At 63.0% G+C, this 20,611-nt stretch overlaps 1 protein-coding gene and 1 long non-coding RNA gene across 2 annotated transcripts in view; one reads left to right on the top strand and one right to left on the bottom strand.

Moving 5' to 3' along the window:
• LOC122458387 overlaps positions 1–20,611 on the top strand; it is a 493,263-nt gene that overhangs the window by 271,268 nt on the left and 201,384 nt on the right. The gene's annotated exons all lie outside the window — the stretch shown is intronic.
• LOC119845792 (TLC domain-containing protein 4-like) lies at positions 7,328–19,003 on the bottom strand. The gene is made up of 7 exons (XM_038378550.2): positions 18,873–19,003; positions 14,576–14,746; positions 13,736–13,825; positions 13,019–13,077; positions 12,174–12,268; positions 10,619–10,692; positions 7,328–10,211 (listed from the first exon to the last, which is right to left on the bottom strand). Exons 2-7 carry the CDS (start codon positions 14,728–14,730, stop codon positions 9,905–9,907), a joined length of 780 nt encoding a protein of 259 aa, XP_038234478.1. The 5' UTR covers positions 14,731–14,746; positions 18,873–19,003; the 3' UTR covers positions 7,328–9,904.

Genomic DNA, 20,611 nt, shown 5'->3' with positions numbered 1-20,611 from the left:
GGCCGAGGCTGCGTTGCCAGGGGTGTGGGCACCAGGCTCTGGCCGGGCCACCTCTGGGCAGGAGGGGAAAGAGCTGCTAAGCGCAGCCCCAAACGAGATGTCTCTGAAGAATGTAACCATGGAAAGCAAAGTGCTCCTCAAACCCTAAAGTCACCGAAGCAACCCTGACAGACAAATCACCTTAACTATGCCCTTTCTTGCTGCATTAGGTCACCATTTTCCAAGCTGGAGGCCTGGAGGTGAGGGTCCTAAATCTGCATTTGGGCACCTAGATAAAAATGTCTACTGAGGAGCCTATATCTGCACTGAAGAGCCCCCAGGTCTGGCCATTTTGGCCTCAGTCTTTCTTTGGGAGAACTGAAAAGGTTGTTTAGGTAGCATTGCATACAGAGAGCCAACCAGTGGGGTCTAATGGATAGAGCAGAAGGGGGAGCTGGGAATCAGGACTCCTGGGTTCTGTCCCCAACTCCGGGAGGGCAATGGGATCTGGTGGTTAGAGCAGGGGGCTGGGAGCCAGGACTCCTGGATTCTACCCCTGCCTCTGGGAGGAGAGCATGGTCTAATGGTTAGAGCAGGGAGGGGCCTGGGCATCAAGACTCCTGGGTGTAATCCCAGCTCTGCCATTGTCTCACTGTGTAACCGTAGGCAAATTCCTTCCCAGCCCCGTGCCTCAGTTTCCCCTTTGCTAGAATGGTCCCGAAGTTGCCACATGTTATTGAGACTTCCCTGTGCGGTGCTCAGCTTGCTGGTTCCAGCGCTAACCAGTCCTGCCTTAGCAGGAGGGACGTAGCTTTCCGCTTTGGTTGAGCCTGAGACGCTGGTGTGGGGGCTGATGGGGCGGGTTTAGCTCGGGGGCTGGGAAGGGGGTTGCTGGGAGGATGCGGATCCACAGTACAGTCCTGAGCCTCCAGGCTTTGCTTGCTCACACCCATTGGACCCCAGCAAGCGCCGATAAAAGGCACACGGCCCAGTGCGTGGGCCCAGGTCAGCTGACGGGCTTGGGCTGTGGGGTGAGAGCACTGGGCTGACGCCAGGCCTCTGGGACCCTCCTGCTTGGGGGTGTCTGACAAACCCTCTGTGCCCAGAGCGGGGTACTGCATTCTGTGGTATTTCCCAGCCTCTCTGCCCTCCGGTTTCCCTGCAGCCCAGGGGTGAGCTGGCCCCCTCTTTCCCCGCATTCTGGCTTTGCATCCGGCGGGGAGTCAAAGGAAAGATGGAAAACTCCTCTTGGCCCGGCCACGTGGGAGCCCTGGGGGCCACAGGAGGGGAAGAAAGCTCTGCCCAGAGGAAAGGGATCACCTGTGGAGGTGGGACAGGGACAGAGGAGAGCGAAACAGCCAGGGAGCATGCCTCCTCTAGGGCAGGGCTGAGATCTGCTGGCATGGGCGGGTGCCCCCACGCCGGGGTCATGCGGAAGATGGGATCCCACTAGACGGATTGACCATGCAGGTTATCAGCCATCCCTGTCTTATCCAGAGTGGGAGCTCCCTGTCACTGCCCCACTCCCGCCTCGCTGCGGGGAGCGGGGAGATCTGGCTGAAAGGGGTGGCTGCTCCCCTGGGATAGTGGGTGGCACACGGATGGCAGGGAGAGGGATCAGTGGCAATGGGGGGCAGTGAGAATAACCCCCCCCTCGGATTTCCCAACCCTGGGCAGGTGCCCAACTACCTCATCCTCCAGTCACTGGATCAGATTCCGCTGAGTCAGCTGGGAGAGGCGAGCAGCCGGTGCCCGTGACTCACGGGACGGGGGCTCCCCGGGACCGAGGCACCAGGGCACGCGGCCAGGGAACAATCCCGAACTGGCCAGGAGGGAGAGGAGATGGCACATCCTAAGGCCATGGCTGCCCTCTGAGCAGCTGGGATGGGGGCCTGTGACCAGGGCTCTGGCTAAGGGAGCAATAGCTACTGAGGTGGTGGATCCAATCTTCTGCAGGACCCCCAGAGTGGGGGCAACAGCTGGGAAAGCCCCCCAACCTCAAGCCAGTGTATCTTAGCCTTGCAGGGACCCCTTCCTCTTTTCAAGGGGGTTTGTGAGTCTGACCCAAGCCGGAGGCTCAGCAAACTCACTTCATGCCAAGGATGGGGGCACCGCAGGGCACTGAGTTTTCATTCCCTGAGGTTTCCCTTTGCAAGGGGCGAGGCCTGTCTGGCTGACGCCAAAGCAAAGGGGAGAAATTTGGGGTCTCTTTCCTCTTCTGCCCAGCGGTGGTCCGGCCAGAGCCTGGTGCCCACACCCCTGGCAACGCAGCCTCGGCCTGGGGCTCTCCGAGGCAGGGCACGGCTCGTCCCGCTAGCCAGGCGTGCAGGGTCCTGGTGAGCATATGGGCACCTCTGGCTTCCAATCCCGCCCACTGCCACTAAGCACTAGGCCCCACTCCCCTCCCAGAGCTGGGGACAGAACCCAGGAGTCCTGGCTCCCAGCCCCCCCTGCTCTAGCCACTAGACCCCACTCCCCTCCCAGAGCTGAAGAAAGAACCCAGGAGTCCTGACTCTCAACCTCCTCTGTTCTAACCACTAGACCTCGCTGTCTTCCCAGAGCCACGAATAGAGTCCAGTCCATGCTGCTCTAACCCCTGGACCCCACTGCCCTCGCACAGCTGGGAACAGACCCCAGACCTGTCTCCCAATCCCCTGCTCTCACCACTAAGCTCCCACTCTCCTAAGACCTCAGGAGTCCTGGCCAGGTGCCCCCTGCCAGGGGCCATACTGCCGAGATCTGGGGGCTACTGGCACCCCGCTCCTGTGTCTTTAAACCGCCCTGATGCTGCTAGAACTAAGCAGCCCTCCCAGCCGGAGCCTGCCCGGCCTCTGCTCACCACTTGCCTTATAAGTCCCGCATCCCTCCTGGCTGCTTTTCTGCCTTCACCCTGTTCCCTCGCTCCCCATAAATCTGGGAACAATCAAAGGCGTGCAGCAGTGCGCGGCAGGCAGTGCAGTCCGGGGGGGGGGCAGCGCAGGCCGGGGGGGGCAGTGCAGGCTGGGAGGGGGGGCAGTTGAGCCTTTGCCAAACTGAAAACAGTATTTTATAAACACCACCGGCAGCAGCCAAGTTGGAGACACTTTCAGCCTTTATATGGTTCGGTGGGACCCGGGAAGGCCGGGGGGGGGCAGGGCGGGAGGTTGGGGCTCCCCAGCCAATACAGTGGGCGTTGGGGGGAGAGGGAGGGGGGTTTGATCCCCCAGGAGCCAGACCCGTGAGTGTATTAACGATGGCGGGCACCTCCGGCCCCGATCCTGGCTGCTCAGCCCTGGCTGGCCCCAAACGGTGTGCAGGCCACGTCCCCCCCGACCCAGCACCCATGGGCCATGTCCCCCCCAACAGCACCCATGGCCACGTCCCCCCAAACCCAGCACCCACAGGCCATGTCCCCCCCAACAGCACCCGTGGGCCATGTCACCCCCCCCAACAGCACCTGTGGCCCACGTCCCTCCAAACCCAGCACCCATGGGTCATGTCCCCTTCCCAACAGCACCCATGGGCCACGTCCCCAGCACCCACGGGCCATGTCCCCCCAAACCCAGCACCCACAGGCCAGTTCCCCTCCCAACAGCACCTGTGGGCCATGTCACCCCCCCAACAGCACCTGTGGCCCACGTCCCCCCAAACCCAGCACCCATGGGTCATGTCCCCTTCCCAACAGCACCCGCGGGCCACATCCCCAGCACCCACGGGCCATGTCCCCCCCAACCCAGCACCCATGGGCCATGTCCACCCCAACAGCACCCATGGGCCACATCTCCCCAAACCCAGCACCCACAGGCCATGTCCCCCCCAACAGCACCCGTGGGCCATGTCACCCCCCCAACAGCACCTGTGGCCCACGTCCCCCCAAACCCAGCACCCATGGGTCATGTCCCCTTCCCAACAGCACCCACGGGCCACGTCCCCACCAACCCACCACCCATGGGTTACGTGTCCCCTCCAAACACAGCACCTCTAGGCCACATATCCCCTCCAAACAAACACATATGGGGCACATGCCCCCCAGACACAGCACCCATGGGCCACATGTGCCCCCCAACTCAGCACCTACTGGCCACATCCCCCTACCAAACACAGCACTTATGGGCCATGTCCCCTCCCCACACCAAGCGTATGAGCCCCGGCCTTCCCTGCCCCCAGCACATATGGACCATGTGCCCACCCCCCAGCATGTACAGGTCATGTCCCCCCCAATATGGTGCGTATGGGCCATGTCCTCCCTCCCAGGGCCACGTCCTCCCCTCAACATGTATTGGCCACGTACCCGCCCCCCAGGGTGTACAGCCATGGATCAGCAAACGTGCCGAGCGGTCGCTCGTGTTGGCCTGAAGCGACCCCTGAGTGCAACGGACAGGCCCTGAGGTCCCTCTCCCGGGTGCCCATGCGGGAGTCATGAGCACAGCTGGGGGCGGAACCCAGGCGTCCTGGCTCTGTGATCTCCTGGTGCTTAAGGCCAAAGGGGTCGTTACATCCCCGCTCTGACCCCACTGAGACCGGGCCCTGGGCAGGGATCCCTGGCTGGGCCGCAGTCAGCTGCCTCCTGCTGAAGGGGGTGGGTGAAATGGGGATCCGGGGCCGGCCTGGGACAGGGTGAGAACGCAGCCGGAAGCCCCAGCGAGCGAACAGGGTCAGGGAAAGACCCTGAGGCGGGGTCTGGAGGAGGGGGTGCGGGGGGCTCAGCTGAGGCGTGCTGTGCCTGGGGACACATAAGCTGGCCCTGCCCAGGGGTGAGAGGCACTGTGGGAGCTCTGGCTGAGCCTGCAGGGGGTGCTAGCTCGTGAACTAGCCCAAAGCGATCAGTTAGACTGAGCGGGTGATGAGCCCGGCAGTGCGGCCTAGCGGATAGAGCCCTGGAGCAAAAGCTGGTTTGATCCCCGGCTCCGCTGCTGGCTGGGTGGGGGACCTGCGTAAGTCACCTCCCCACTCAGTGCCTCGGTTTCCCCAACTGGGAAATGGGGATAAGGATGCCACGCTGCTTTGAGCTCTACTGGTGGAAGTGCTGAGAACGAGGGACTGTGGCACATTGTTCTCGGAGTCCTTGGGCGACTCCCCTTCCCCATGCCCTGGGAATGAGTTTAGGACAATGTTTCTATTGCGGCAGCGCCAAGCGGGCCCCGGTCTGGGCTCAGGGCCCCTTGTGCCAGGTGCCGCCCCCAATGGCTAATAACAATCCTTGCCCGAAGCGTTTCCGAGCAAAGCGTCGGAGGCAAGTGGCAGGTGGGCACAGCAGGGACATGCGTCGCGCCAGGCCCTGAGGGAGACTGAAGGGGAGGTAGGAAGGCACTGGCGAGGGGGAGATGCCGCCACACTGCCAGGGCCATCTGGCTAGAAGCCCCAGCCAGGGTGCCCGGTAGGAGCGTGGGAAGTGCCGTGACACATGGGCCAGGAACCAGCTGCTCCAGGAGAAGGTGCGAAGCAGCAGCCCTGGCACCATGCCCGTGGGAGCTCAGCCAGTCAGGTCAGGGGCCCAGGGAACCCAGGGGCCTGACTCTGTTCCAGCAGGACTAACCCCCTGGTTCGGGGACCAGTGACGGTTTGGGGGTCCCAGTTCCCTGGGGCTGGGTGTACTTCTGCACAGCCCCCTGCTGGCGTGCTGGGCTGTGAGATGGGGCAGGCCAGCTAGAGGTGTGGGGAGAGGGGACACCCAAGGGGGCTGATCCTGTGCCCCCCCAGCAGGCTGGCTCCTGCCAACCCAGTGCTGCCAGGCCGTGCTTGTGCACACGCGTGGACACGCGTGTGTCCAGGCCACAGCAGCCAGGGGGTTAAGGGCCCAGGCTGGTGCAGGCTGACTCAGCCCTGAGCTCATGGCCCAGGAGGCTCCAAAGCTGGAGGGACCTGGCGGGTGGCTAATTTCTCCTGATGACGTGAGGCTGGGCCGTGCGGTAGCTGAGTCAGGCCGGGTGCCAACGCCCCCCTCCCCGCCCCTCGGGCCCCTCTCGCTCCCCAGCTCAGAATGAGCATTGCCATTTATAGCTGCCTGGCGGCCTGGCCACACGTCACTGCGCCCACGGCTCATCCAAGAGGATGCCCCCTGGAATGGGGGATCCTGCCAGGGGGCCGGGCAGCTGTACCAGGAGCAGGGGACAAGGGGGGAGTGAAATCCCCTGGGACTAGAAGGGAAACTTTGGGGCTGACCCAGGCCCTGGGGGCAGGGGTCCGGGCTCCTTTGGGCACCCACTGCTCAACAATCTCCCATTGGCAGCAGGGGTGGAGGGTGCCAAAGGGCACTGGGGGTCCCTGGGGAGAGGCACCTGGGGGCCCCAGGGAGGGGGTGCTGGGGGGCCCCAGGGAGGGGGTGCCGCCGGCTGCAGGGCCTCATGCGCTAGGACATCTGGGTAGGATCACTGGCGGAGAGCAGGGCTGGCACCAGCTACATCAGAGGCAGGCTTGAGACTCCCTGCAGGGATGGGCTAACCAGCCTCCAAGGCAAGAACCCCCCCGCAGCCCCCTATTCTGGGTTTGCTCGTGTTTGCCCTCCTCCAGCCCCGGGGGCTCTCACTGGGCACCGGTCTAGACTCCTGGCCTCACGGATCACGTGGCAGGGAGTCCCACCGGCCCCTGCCGGCGTTGGTTCTCGAGGCCCTGACAGCTCCTTGGCCCACGTAGCTCACCCCACACTTCCCATGCCCCCCGCCCCTGCCCCGCTCTGCAGCGCTGCCCAGCTCGGCCAGACCTAACACTTATTTCATCGGGGGTGGGGGGGGCATGAGGGGCCTCCATCACCTGCCAATGTTAGCAACATCTTCCCCGGCTCCTGTCTGGGGAGCTGCCTCCCCCACCCCGTTCGTCTGACTACGGCTCACAGAGCAGCAAAAGGGGGGGTTAGAGCAGGAGGCTGGGAGGCAGGACTCCTGGGTTCTATCCCCAGCTCTGCGAGGGCAGTGGGGTCTAGTGGTTAGAGTGGGGGGGCTGGGAGGCAGGACTCCTTGGTTCCATCCCCAGCTCTGGGAGGGGAGTGGGGTCTAGTAGTTAGAGCAGTGGGGGTGCTGGCAATCAGGATTCCTGGGTTATTTTCCCAGCCGCAACACATCCACCCACCAGCCCAACATGTGCACAGCTGGACGCACCCCCCACCCTTGGCCCCCAACACACACATTCCCCCACAATGTGCCCCCCGTGCAGTCCATACAGCTTCACCCCTTCCCAAATGCCTCCATTCCCCCCACACACACCGAGGTGGGCTCCACCTGTCATATTGAAATACTCTTTCAGCAAGGGGTTGCCTGCCCCCCATTGCACCCACCCATTGCACAACCCTCCCCCACACAGGGCACCCCCGAAATCACACGGCCACCTCTCCCTGCAGGGAACCCATGAGAAAGGGCTGCAGGACGGCCCAGCATAATAAACTAAATCCTGTTTATTGTTATTTTCATACACCAGCCGCCAAGGTCCCCGCGCTGCTTGGCGATCACAGTCCAGGGGGCGGGATGAGAGACGGGCCTCAGACGGGGGGATCCACCCCTCGTGAGAATGGTGCCGCAAGGCGTGAGAATGATCTTGCCGCATGATGGCAAACCTGAGTCCCTGCAATTCATGTCACGTCCCTCTATCTGTACCCTCCCCCTTTCTCCTGCCGGCGGCACCCCCCAGGGGGTGGCAGCAGGAGCCTGGGTGCTGCTCTGGGTGGGCGCAGGCCAACAGGGATGCAGGTGTTTGGGGCGGAGGGTATGAAATGCCAGGTTTGAGCTGGCACCGGGCAGCACGGTGGGCAGTGGATTCTGATTGCTCCCCAGAGAACAGGCCGGAGAATCCCCCGGCATCGGGCCCAGGGAGGCAGGTTTGAGTTCAGGGCTGGGCTCTGGTGCGCTGGGCTTTGGGGCGGAGAGCGAGGGTGGGGACCAGACCAAGGGGACGTGTGACAGAGTAAATGCTCCAGGCCAGCCTTGAACCCGGCAGCCAAGAGTACCCGCTGTTACTAAGAGGCAATTGACAGCCAGGCCTGGAGGGGTCGGAGAGCGAGATCCTCAGCTGGTGCAAATTGGTGTATTACTGATCGGTCCTACTGTCCTTAGAGACCATAACCAGGATTGGGGCCCCCATTGTGCCAGGGGCTACCAGACCCCAGATGACATATTGGGGCCCCCTATTGTGCCAGGGGCTGCCCAGACCCCAGTTGAGATATCAGGGTGCTCCCATTGTGCCAGGGGCTGCCCAGACCCCAGTTGAGATATCAGGGTGCTCCCATTGTGCCAGGGGCTGCCCAGACCCCAGCTGAGATGTGGGGGTGCTCCCATTGTGCCAGGGGCTGCCCAGACCTCAGCTGAGATGTGGGGGTGCTCCCATTGTGCCAGGGGCTGCCCAGACCCCAGCTGAGATGTGGGGGTGCTCCTGTTCTGCTGGGGGCTGCCCAGACCCAGAACGAAGTACAGTCCCTGCCCCAACGAGCTCACAATCTAAACAAAGGGCGAGAGGGGAAATGGAGGCACAGAATGAGCAGTGACTTGTGCAGAGTCACCCAGCCGGCCAGTGGCAAAGCTGGGGATGGACTGCAGGTGTCCTGAATCCCAGCCCAGTGGCCTGTCCCCTGACACCCTCACTGAGGGTCCCACCCCTCCCCTGACAGACAGACAGACAGACGCTGGAGGCAAACGTGGCCGGAGAGGTCGGAGCCCAGCCAGGTTCGGGGGAGAGCTGGGCGCTTATCCCCCGGCCCGGGCGGGGGAGGGTTTGGCGTTAATAAATTAGTATGGGGGGAGGGTTAATTCCTCACTAGGGCAAACATGTCACTTATGAAACAAGGAATCAAGAAGGAATTTGAGATTCTTCACTGGAAACCGTCCAAAAAACCCGATCTCGGAGCCGCCCGCAGCGAGACCTGGTGAGGGAGGCTACTTCAGAGTGTCACTGGGAGCGTGCAAAGGCCTAGAGGCCCTGGCCAAGATTGGGGTCCCCCGGCCGTGCCGGGCGCTGCACAGATACAGAGTGGAGGACAGGCTTGCCCCACAGAGCTCCCAGTCTGAAGAGAGAAGGCACAACTGAAGGGGTGTTGTCCCCCTTTAACAGACAGGGAAACTGAGGCACAGAGGCACCACGACTCACCTTGGGCATCTGCAGAAGAGCAGGGACTACAGCCTGGTTCTCGGGGGCCCCAGCCCGGGGGGTTTTGAACAAGTTTAGCTGGGGGCTGACCTGTGGCAGAGACACCCCCGCTGGGACCCGTGTGGCTCCCAACTCCGCAGCCAGCTCCCCCTGCCAGAGCAGGCTCAGCTCCAGGACCCTGCCCCATCCCCTTTGGGAGGGGGCCAGGGCTTTATGGAAGGGGGGGTGCTATAGGCCAGGAGGCATCTGGCAGGGAGGAACCTGGGTCAGACTGCAGGATCCTGGGGCGTGGGGTGCGTGTGTATGTCCTCAAAAGCTACAAATAACCGTTGGCCCCCTGGGGTTCAGCACACGTGGGCCCCGCCCCGCCCCCAACTCTCCAGCCCAGTAGTGTGGGCCTTCTGCCCCTTTTTGTAGGCGTTGGAGAGAGTGCGGGGGCCTGGGGAAGCCGTTCACTAGGCTGCAGCGTGGCCCTACCGTGGCTCCACGCTCTGCCCCTGCCTCCTGGGACCCCCCACCCAGCTGGAGCCTCCGCGCCCCTTGTGCATGGACACAGAGGCCCCCACAAAGACAGGCATGCACAGGTCCAGATGTCCCAAGTGCTCAGTGCCAGTCCCGGTGCCCCTTGGATTTCCTGGGTGCCTGGGACATATGCCAGTCTGTGATCTCCATGAGTTTCCTAGCAGCCTGTAGGGCATGTGCCAGTCCAGATGCCCCTGTTGCTCAGTGGGGGGCCAGTCCAGGTGCCTGGGGGCACATGCCAGGCCAGGGTATTTCTGTTGCTGTGGGCTCTGATGGGAACTAGAGTGGATCTTCCATCTCTGCCAGGAGCTTGTGGGCCCCCTCGCTGTGCCCCCTGGGGAAGTCCAGCTCCCGCTTAGTCCCCATGGCTGCAGGCCGCCTTGCGCTCCTGGGGCCGGCAGAAGGCCCGGTAGAAGCCCCGGATGATCTTGTACATCCAGACCAGGTTGAGGACCTCCAGGGCCAGGCTGGGCACCATCCAGGCCACCTGCACGGCCAGCCCCAGGCGGGCGTACTCGGGCGTGCCGTACCAGGACAGCACGCGGGCGTAGTAGCTGGGGATGACGGCGATGCGCACCAGGAAGAAGACCATGGTCATGGCCAGGCCGTTGGCCAGGACGAACCAGGAGGAGCGGGGCTGCCCCACAGTGTCAAAGAACCACCTGGGCCACGAGAAAGGCGCGCGGTCACTTTAAACAGCCTCAGGTCCCGCCCCCTCCAGCTCCTGGCGTCACATGATCACATCAGCGCTCTCATTAAGCCCGGGGTAATTGACCCTGCCTGAGTCTGCAGAGAGCCTGAGCCCATAGCTGGGGGGGGGGACAGGGGCATGGAAGCTGCCCTGATGCAAGTCAAAGGGGTGTTAACTCCCAGCCCCACTGATCAAGGATTGCCACCTGCCCTACGCCCCCCTCCCCACACCATCTGCATCCCAGCATCCTCTGGGGTAGTGGCACCATCCTCATTCCCCAGCACCTCAGGAGAATTTGAATCCGTGTCCCATTGGGACGCTCAGACACCTTAGAGCCCCCCAGCACCAGTCTCTGCCCAGCCCCCCCCCCCGACTCACCGCAGGTTGACGAATGGGGTGGAGAGCTCGGAGAGGAGGCGGAAGTTGGCGAAATAGGGCAGCACCCCTCGGCTCTGGGGGAGAAAGAGGCCGTTAATCCCCTGCTCCAGGGGGTTCACGGGGGGACAGATCCTCCACCCCAGGCCTGCTCAGGAACCACCCCAGAGGTGGGGGGGCGCTGAGCTGTGCCCCAGCAGGAAGAAAGGGGGGGAGGTCGCTGGACTCAGACCCCAAGGCAGAGTCACTTCCCTGAAGACCTGGAGCTATGAGAGGGGCCCACCCCCCACCAGGTTCCTTTGCACCTTCTGTAGGGGAGAGATAAACAGAGTCCCGCCCCCCCCCCCCCGCCAGCCCTGCTGGTGCCCCTCAGTCCTGACCCGCAGCCCCCTGCTAGTCCAGCCCTGGGCCTCCCCACACCCAGCTCTGCCAGCCTGAGCTGCCAGAAGGGGGGTTTCCAGCCAGCGCTGGCTGCTCGGCTCAGGATGTTCCACGGATCTCGGCTGCCAGCGCCTCCTTCCCGGCCCAGGGAGCTTTGATGCTAACAAGCAGCTGGGGCTGTGCAGGCAAACGGCCCCCTGCGACCCCTGGCGAGTCGCTGGCCACCAAGGGAAGCCGCCTGGGGGTGGTGGGGGGAAGACCCAATTGTTGTCTCCCAGCACAGCCCTGCAGCCACAGTGTGAGTGCACATCAGCTGCCATCACCGTGGCATCTGGGCACCTCACCATCGTTGGTGTATTTGTCACAATGCCCCTGGCAGGGCTATTATACAAAGGGGGAAACTGAGGCACTGAACAGCTATACAACTGGCTCAGGATCACACAGACAGTCTGTGGCAAAGCAGGGAATTGAACCCAGGACTTGACCCTAACCACTAGGCCATCTTCCCTGGTACAGCCCTCGCCATCTGCCCCAGGGTGCCCACCCGAGCCGCACACAAAGCGGGGAGTCCAGGGCTCGGCAGGGCTCATCTCAAGGGGACGCACTCTCTGCCTTGAGCTCATGTCTCATGCAGAAGGTGGGTGAAATTCTCTGGCTTGTGCTGTGCAGGAGGTGAGACTAGATCTAAGGGTCCCTCCTGGTGTTAAACCCTCTGAGATTATCCCCTCCCTGCTGCAGAACAGGGAACGGGCCCATCTACCCCGGTATCCCGTCTCCAGCAGCGGCCAGTCCCCTTCGAACCCAGCTCTCATGAATCCCAGTCCCTTACCCCCAAGCCCAGCCCAGCCTCCCAGCTCCCAGAGGCAGGTGCCTTGGGCTCCTCTGTTCTGGCTGCGTTCCCGCCCCTCCAGGCCTGGAGAGGGGGGACGCCAGCTGGCGAATGGGGGCCGAAATCGGAGCTTTGACTTGAAATGGGGAGGAGGGGGGGTGGATTCTGGCTGGGATTAAAGGGGGGGGGGTTGAAGCTGAATTTGGAGCCTGGATGGACGCAGCCACTGCCCTCGGAGTGGGGGCAAAGGAAGTAGCTGTGGGGGGGGGGTGCAGAGGAAGTACAGAGAGCAGAGATCTGGGGGGCTGGGACAGGGGAGGGAGCAGCTGGCCAGGACCGGGCACTGACCAGCACGTATCCGTAGGCGTACAGCGCCACCAAGTGGTGGCAAACGAACAGGGAGTCGCCCAGCGTCTTCCAGTAGCGCAGGAGCAGCAGCAAATCTGGAATTGAAACACACCCAGAGGGGTTTTAATGCGGGGGGACGAAGGGGGGACAGGTCAGTGTGCTGGGGCACCCATGGGAGGGCGCTGTGTCAGGCTAAGCCATGGGGAAACGCACAAACACACACACACACAACCAGCCCCTCCAGGCACAACACTCCGCCCCCCCCCACCCCAAACACTTTCCCCACATCCCCCCTCCCGCACGCCTGGCACCTCCCACCCCGACCCTCTCATAGCGGGGCCCGTAGCCAGTGTGCATCCCCGGAAGGGGCCCGGTTCCTGGAGCGAGCTCAGCGCTGGCGCTGTCGGAAGTCAGCCCTTTGGGGGCCCTACAAACCATTCACTGCCTGGGAGACCCTCACCCTGGGCTGGGCACCTGGATTTCTCCTGGAGCTTCCATCTGTTCCTGGGATCCTCATCTTGGGACAGCTCCCACTTGGGTGGGGTTTCAGGGTCAAGCCCCCCTGATTTCCCAGCTGCCCCACTGCAGCTCCCTGCTCCAGCCCCAAAGCCTGGCCTTGCCGGGCAGCCCCCCAGGCCCCTGGCCCCAATGCCTGGTGGCTCCTTTCACTCCCGAAGGAAAAAGTCACCAAAAATTGTAAGTTTCCCTGTTTTTTTTAGGGTTTTAGATCATTTTGTGCCTGAAATCCCAGTTCTGGGGTCTCCCCAGGTCAGGGAGGCCAAAAAGCTGGGGGTCGCAGTCCCCAGGCCAGCCAGCAGGGGCAGGACGGTGCCCCCAGCGTTTACCGTAGAGCAGGTAGCCGCAGGTGATGGCCACGTTGAGTTTCACCAGGTAAGGGTCCCCCCTGGAAGCACAAGGAGTCAGGGGATGAGGGGCTGGCATGGGACGGGGTGGGGGGGTTAGTATCGGGGGGAGAGGTGGAGCTTGAACACAGGCAGGGGGGTGGTCAGAGGGCCAGCTCCCCCCCGTCAGATGCTCGCTCCCCACAGTGCCTGGGCCCCAGATCCTCCTTGCATGAAACCCCATGTCCGGGCACCATGCCAGCCCCTGGGCTCCGGTCCCCAATGCAAGAGGCTGTGCCCAGCCGCACCGTGCAGCCTCCTCTGCCCAGCCGATGCCAGCTGCACGGGCGGCTCTGGCTCCTGGCAGCAGGGGAACAAGGGGGCCATTCTTCCCAGGCACAAAACAGCCTTTTATCACCTCTGCCACCATGTGACCTCGGGCCCACGGGACCCCCCCTCACCCTCTCCCCCGGCCCAGGGCTGGCACCTTCCAACCAGCTGTGAGAGACAGGGCTTGGGAAAGGGACCAGGGCAAATCTGCCCCCCCCCAACTCTGAGCATGGGTTGCAGCCAGCTACAGAACTGTGTGTGTCGGGGGGGAGGAAGCCAGGGCTGGGAGAGTAGGGGGCTGCAGGTTGGGAGTGAGGGGCACCGGGGGGAGCGGTGGGGCGAGGAGCAGGGGGCTGCAGGTTGGGAGTGAGGGGCACCAGGGGAGCTCACCAGATGGGGTTGGCGTTAATGGCTCCATCGAAAAGCAGGATGTAGAGGCAGAAGGGGCCGACGATGAGCGCGTGCAGAGTGGAGACACACCTGGGGGGGATCACATACGGCTCAGTCCCCCCCTTGGCCTCCCCGGGGATCACACACGGCTCAGTCCCCCCCTTGGCCTTCCCGGGGATCACACACGGCTCAGTCCCCCCCTTGGCTTCTCCGGGGATCACACAGGGCTCAGCCGTCCCATAACGCTGCCAGGATCACATGTGGCTCAGCCCCCCCCCATGGCCTCCCCCGGGGGAATCACACACGGCTCTGCACCCCTCATAATGCCCCCAGGATCACACATGGCTCAGCCTCCCCAATGGCCCCCCAGGGATCACACACAGCTCAGCCCCGGCACCTCCCCGTGTCCCTCTGCCCCCCCCCATGTTGCTCCAAGCGCTGAGCCCCTGGGCTCGGACAATGGCTCCTTTCAGCCCATCAGACGCTTCACGTGCTAGGATGTTCTCAGGCTAAGCCCACTGGGACGTCTGGACGGCTCCTGCTGGGGGATGGGCCTAGTGGTTAGATGCTGGGGGGCTGGGAGCCAGGACGCCTGGGTTCTAACCCTGGCTCTGGGAGGGGAGTGGGGTCTAGTGGTTGGAGCATGGGGAGCCAGGACGCCTGGATTCTAACTCTGGCTCTGGAAGGGGAGTGGGGTCTAGTGGTTGGAGCACCGGGGAGCCAGGACGCCTGGGTTCTATCCCTGGCTCTGGGAGGGGAGTGGGGTCTAGTGGTTAGAGCACGGGGAGCCAGGACTCCTGGGTTCTGTCCTGCTCTCCTCAGGCCCGAGGACTGCGGTACCTGGAGTTCCACTCGCACTTTTTGACAGTGGTCAGGCCGCAGTAGCGGCGGCTGAGTGCCAGCGAGAGCTGGGGGCTGACGGCCGAGAAGAAGAACTGGAAGGCCACGAAGCTGCTGACCACAATGCAGTAACCCAGCCGTGTGGACTCCTCCATGGCCGCTCAATGGCACCTGTAAAGGGAGCGTGGGGTGTGAGCGTGGGGCCCCATAGAGATGGGATCTGGAGCCTCCTGGTCAGGAAGCACCAGCCCCCACATCTGAGCGGGAGGAGAATCACCACTGGCTGAGAGCATTATAGGGCATATGACACAGAGCAGAGCTGTTCTCGTTCCATCTAGCAACGGGCAGAGGTACACACACACCCTGCCGATGCCCCTCACTCCCGACCTGTAGCCCCGGATCTCCGTGGAGCAGTGATAAGCCTGCGTCACAGAGGGGAGAGTACTCAAGAGTTTAATTCTCTCTGGTCCCCCCAGCAGCGATGCCCAGCCCTGTGCTCCCACCACAGGCCCTTGGTGCTGTGTGGTGCTGCCCAGCCCTGCTGTCAAGGAATGGGCAGTGCCCGGCACAGCAGACCAAGGCCAGCGGGGGGGGGGGGCACCAGCAGCCCCCCAGGATGTGCCCCGCTCTCTGGAGCCGAGAAGGGGATCTGGCCCCGTGGTGGGGGATGGGGAGGTGGCCCCCAGGGCCGTGCCAGGGGGGGCGCCCGGTGATCGCTGAGCTGGGGGAAGAGGCTGTTTGGAAAGGGATCCACGTCCCAACGAGCAGCCCTGACTGCCCGGCCCCGGGGACTGACCGGAACCAACCCCCGCGGGTGCCACCGCAGCAGAGATCAAGGTCCCCTGTCCCCAGAGTGGGGATAGAACCCAGGAGTCCTGGCTCCTAGCCCCCTTGCTCTAACCACTAGCCCCCACTCCCCTCCCAGAGCCGGGGATCAAACCCATAGGGAGAGAGGCCTGATGCTGAGGGCCTGCCAAAAGGGGGGGAGCATTATGAAATAATAAGGGGGCAGGAGCCAGGACTCCTGGGTTTTATCCCCAGCCCTGGGACGTGAGTGGGATCTAGTTGTTAGAGCAGGGGGGTTGGGAGCCAGGACTCCTGGGTTCTATCCTCGGGGAGGGGAGCAGGATCATTTCTGTTTGTGAGCAAAAGCTGAGATTCTCCTAGAGGCCCAGCCCATGACGCCAGAGGCTGGAACTTTAACCTAGCCCCTGGATCTGGCTGGCGCTGGTAGAGATCCTGGCCCAGAGGAGCCCTGCTGCCTGCAATTAAGGATTTGCTTAATGAGCCTCCTGTAAACTAACCTCTGCACTTCATTCAATATTTGCTCAAGACGTGTCCTGCTGCAACCCTGAAATCCGTTCTGAGGTGGGGGTGGGGTTCGGGGCAGGTGACCCGGTGGGGTGGGGTGGTTTGGGGCAGGTGACCTCTCCCAGCCAGCCCAGGGGTCTCTATGCTCACAAACCGAACAGGCTGTGAAGTTGCAAACTGACACTGGTGGATCTAACTCCAGATCCACACCATGGCCCGGCCCGAAGGAGCAGGAGGGGAGGGTTTGCAGATTGGGACCGAGGGGCACTGGCAGTGGCAGATTAGCCAATGGGGTCTGTGCCCAGGGACCCCAGAAAAAATGAGTCCCCATGCCCCAACCCCACTACCCGTGGGCAGGGGAATGGACTGCAGGCAGGGGGGCCCACTTGCTCTGGCCCAGGGCCCCACAAAACTGTAATCCACCTCTGGGCACTGGCGGGGGGGGGGAGCCTCTGGGCATTGGCAGGGGCTGCAGGTTGGGAGTGAGGGGGGCTGGCGGAGCTGAGGGGGAGCCCAGGGTGAGGCTGTGGGACTGCGGGTTGGGAGTGAGGGGGGCCGGCAGAGCTGGGAGGGAGCCCAGCGTGGGGCTTTGGGTCGGGAGCGATGGGGGCTGGCAGCGGGCATGTGTGCGGGGAGGGCAGACAGTGCCATGGTGCCCAGGGACTGAATGCTGGCTCCCTATGGGGAAGAAACGGGGTCTGGAGGGTGAGATTCTAAGAGGGGCTGGAGCCGGCCCTCCTCCTCTAGACCAGTTACCACGGTGATGGGCACCAGGTAGGTACGATGGCTTACAGCTGAGCCTGCTGCCCACCATGCCAATCAGCCTCATCTCATTGTTCTCTGTCCCCCCCGCCGGCTACCCCCACCTCTTCTCTGATGCTTTGGCGTTGATCCCGCCAACGCTGCCACCCGCAGGCCTGGCAGCAAAGCAAAGCATGTGCATCAACATTGGCAGGCCTGGAAGGTGCTGGGGGCAGGGACGGTGTCTTTGTTCTGTGTATGTGCAGCGCCTGGCACAACGGGGCCCTGGGCCATGCCTGGGGCACCTAGGCGCTACCATAATACACCTAATAAATAACGTGCAGCCCCTGGCACCATGGGGTCCTGGGTCATGCTCCTAAGCTCAGCAGTAACACTCCCTGCAGCTCCGATTGCGCCGGCTCCAACCCCGACTCTGCCGCTGACCTGCGGTTCCAACCCCTAGGCCTGATGGCCCGTGCCCTGGTCCAGGAGGAACAGTTGCATTCGCAGCCCTCAGTGGTGTTGGAAGCCGAGGGCTGTGGCAGGGGGCTGAGGCTGACTGTGGGATCCCCATGGCTGAAGGGGTTTCAGAACGGGCGGGACGAACAGCAGGCAGGGACAGGCTGGGTTTACCGGGTCCTACTTCAGTGCGGAGGGACTGGCACAGACGCCCTTGCAAGGTCCCTGCCCCACCGACAGGCCTGAGAGCGGGTACTGAGTGTCTGGCTGAGGTAACCGGAACTGAGTCTCAAGTTCAATCGAGATGCCACCTCCTGCTTTCGCTGCCAAGGCAAACGGATCAGGGCCAGAGAACAAAGCCGATTGCGGCTCGGAGCCAGGCCAGGTCCCCGCGGGACGGAGCAGCCACATTGAGCCAGGCATCGGTGCCAGCTCGCTGTGTTCACGGGACTGCACTGGTGCAAAAGGGGTGGGAGTTCACACAGACTGATCACGTGGAGTGAATGGGGGTGGGGTGGGGAATAGGGTAATGCCAGGGTCCACCTAAGTGGTTAGAGTGTTGCGGGGATGGGAGTCAGGACTCCTGGGTTCTATCCCAGTTCTGGGAAGGGAGTGGGGGGCTAGTGGTTGGGGAGCAGGGAGTCAGGACTCCTGGGTTCTCTCCCCAGCTCTGGGAGGGGAGTGGGGGTTACAGGTTAGCATGGTGGGGAGCGTGGGAGGGATTTCGGGGAACTTGGCAACCTCCAGAGAAACACCCAAGGTGTCCGGCTCGCAGGGCGGGTGAGACACTCACATTCAATAATTAAAGGTTGCAAAACACCAACACCAGGGAACAGGAACATGTAACTAAACAATCCAGTTTCCGCCACCTCCACCTAGCTGTGCTAGGCCCAGCCCCCTCCACGGGGTTAATTATTATCATTCATTTTGGCCGGTCAATACACAAATTGGGCAAGTAACAAAGTGGCAAAATTTGCAACCAATCTCCCCCTGCCCGCCACTAACCCTGTCTGGGGCCAAAAGCCAGCCTGGCGTAATGCCCCCCTCAGCGGTGGGGTCGGCCTGGTGCATTCTGCGTGCCCAGGCTAGGAGCACTGGCTGCGGGCCAGCTCAGAGATGAGTGACAGGAGGCCTGATTTCATGGGGGGCTCCTCCCAGTCTCCCCAAATGCACCGTGCCAATTTCAGTGTGCCACGGGGGAGCCCGCAGCCCGGCCCCTCATGGCTTCCCCTCTTCCCACAGCTCTGGCTCCCCCACTCCAGGCAAGCTTGGAGATCCTGGAAGGGAGCAGGATCTAGTGGTTAGAGTGTGGGGGGAGGAAAGCAGGGAGTGGGAGTCAGGACTCCTGGGGTTCTATACCCTGAACACACAGTTGCCCCAATTCCCCCTCCAGGACACAGACCCCCCCACCATGGATCCGGCTCCCCTCACTCGACCTCCAGGACACAGGCCCCCATGGATCCGGCTCCCCCACTCACCCCCCCAGGACACAGCCCTCCATGGATCCGCCTCTCCCCTCTCATCCCCATGGATCCGGCTCCCCCCAGGACACAGTCCCCCCATGGTTGCCTCCACCCCACTCCCACCCCCAGGACACAGCCCCCCATGGATCCGGCTCGCCCCCCTAGGACTCAGGCCCCCATGGATCCGGCTCCCCCCAGGACACAGCCGCCCATGGATCCGCCTCCACCCCACTCACCCCCCCCCAGGACACAGCCCCCCATGGATCCGGCTCCCCCCACTCCCAGGCTCGCCCTGCCCCGCGTGGCTCGCACGATCCACCCACCTGGGAGGCTCCTGCCCCCGGGCGTGGGGAGCCGGCTGCTCGGAGCCTAGGGGCTCCCGCCGCGCTCCCAGCTCCCAGGCGGCGGCTCCGCGGCGGTGCCACATCCCAGCCCGGAGCCGCCCCACGCCCCGCTCCTGGCTCTGACAGAGGGGCTGGCCAGCGCCCCGCCTCCGCCAATCCCGGCACCGGACATGCCCCCTTCTGGGGCTAGCCCCGCCCCCGCCGCCTGCCCCTTGCCCCCACCCCGTCGCAGGGACCGGCCAGGTGGCAGGTTCCAAGGTGAGGGACGAGCCAGCTCCGCCATGGGGGTGGCTCTGAAAGCCAGGACGCCTGGGTTCGGTCTCTGTCGCGGGGGGAGGGATTGGAGCGGGGGGGGCTGGGAGCCAGGACGCCTGGGTTCTATCCCCGCGGCAGGAGGGGAGGGGGGCTGGGAGCCAGGACGCCTGGGTTCTATCCCCGCGGCAGGAGGGGAGGGGGAATCTAGCATTTGTGGGGTGGGGGGCTGGGAGCCAGGACGCCTGGGTTCCCTTTCCTGAACTTACAGCTCTATGGTTAAAGCAGGAGGCAGCTGTGAGTGTAACTCCTGGGTCTATTCTTGGCGGGGGGGCGGGGTGTCTAGTGGTTAGGCCCAGGGCTCCTGGGTTTCTAGTCTCACTTCTCATACTGCCTCCTGGTGTGACCATGAACAAGTCACTTCCCCTCCCCATGCCTCAGTTTCTCCTGATGAATAACAGGGACAATCCACACATCTCCTGGGGCAATGCACATGCAATGCTTGAAAGAGGGAAGTTGCTGCTTTCTTCTGTTGCCACAGCCAGCGGTCCCTACAGCCCCACGTTTATAGACACACCTTTCAGCCTGAAGCCTGTTACAAAGAGACCTGCAAAATAATCACGCAAGGGATCACGAAATCCACGACTGAAATTCAGCCACTTCTGGGGTGGGATCCAGGGGTGGTTTAGACAGAGACCCCTCCTCCAGCGCTGAGGTTCAGTCACCCAGGGGTGGAATACAGAAGCTGTTTATACAAGGATTCGCAGCTGGTGCTGAGATGCAACCACCTCTGGGGTGGGGTACGGCAGGTGTTTAACAGTGCACAGCAATGCCCTGCCACAGCTTGGGGCAGGAGTGAGGAAGGATCCAAGTGACCCTGGGGGGAGAGAACAGGCCTGGGGAGGCATCAAGGGGGAATGTAATGTTCCCTCTGTGCTCGGGGCCTGCTCAGCAACAGCACCCGAAACTCAGCTCCCTCGCCTCGGGCAGGCAGCATGTGGGGGTGGGGAATCCAGGGACTGGCTGGGGCAAAGGCAGGGCAATGCCCAGGTGGTGGCCTCTGGTGGGGGGTCTGGTAAAGCAGGGCTGGGGAAAGGAAAGCCAGGGCACCCACTGGGCCAGCGAGGAGATGGAGAACAAGGAGGTCCCTGGGCCTCAGGAGATCTGGGTTCAGTTCCTGGCTTGGCCACAGAATCCCTGAGTGACCATGGGTGTGTCACTGCCCTGCCCTGTGACTCAGTTTCCCCATCTGTAAAATGGGGTTATTGACCCTTCCTTCGCTGTGGGGCAGGGACTGTGTCTATGCAGTGCCTGACACAAAGGGGGGGACTGATCCGTGTGAGTGTGGTGCGGGGGGGGGGCGTGTTTTGAGGAAGAAATATTAAATAATAGCAGAGCCTCATGCTTGGGCTATGGGGTCTGTCAAACCTCCCTGCAGGCCAGTCCTCCCACCCAGAGTCTGGGTG

This window comes from Dermochelys coriacea, chromosome 20, assembly GCF_009764565.3.
Source record: "Dermochelys coriacea isolate rDerCor1 chromosome 20, rDerCor1.pri.v4, whole genome shotgun sequence".
In the NCBI taxonomy this organism is placed as follows: Eukaryota; Metazoa; Chordata; order Testudines; family Dermochelyidae; genus Dermochelys; species Dermochelys coriacea.
This window is presented reverse-complemented; position numbering and strand designations above follow the sequence as displayed.

Coding starts and splice junctions, on each gene's coding strand:
- LOC119845792 (XM_038378550.2), bottom strand. CDS start 14,730: ATGGAGGAGTCCACACGGCTGGGTTACTGCATTGTGGTCAGCAGCTTC. Junction 13,078..13,735: donor ATTAACGCCAACCCCATCTG/GTGAGCTCCCCT, acceptor TTGTGCTTCCAG/GGGGGACCCTTACCTGGTGA. Junction 10,693..12,173: donor ACGCCTACGGATACGTGCTG/GTCAGTGCCCGG, acceptor TTTCTCCCCCAG/AGCCGAGGGGTGCTGCCCTA.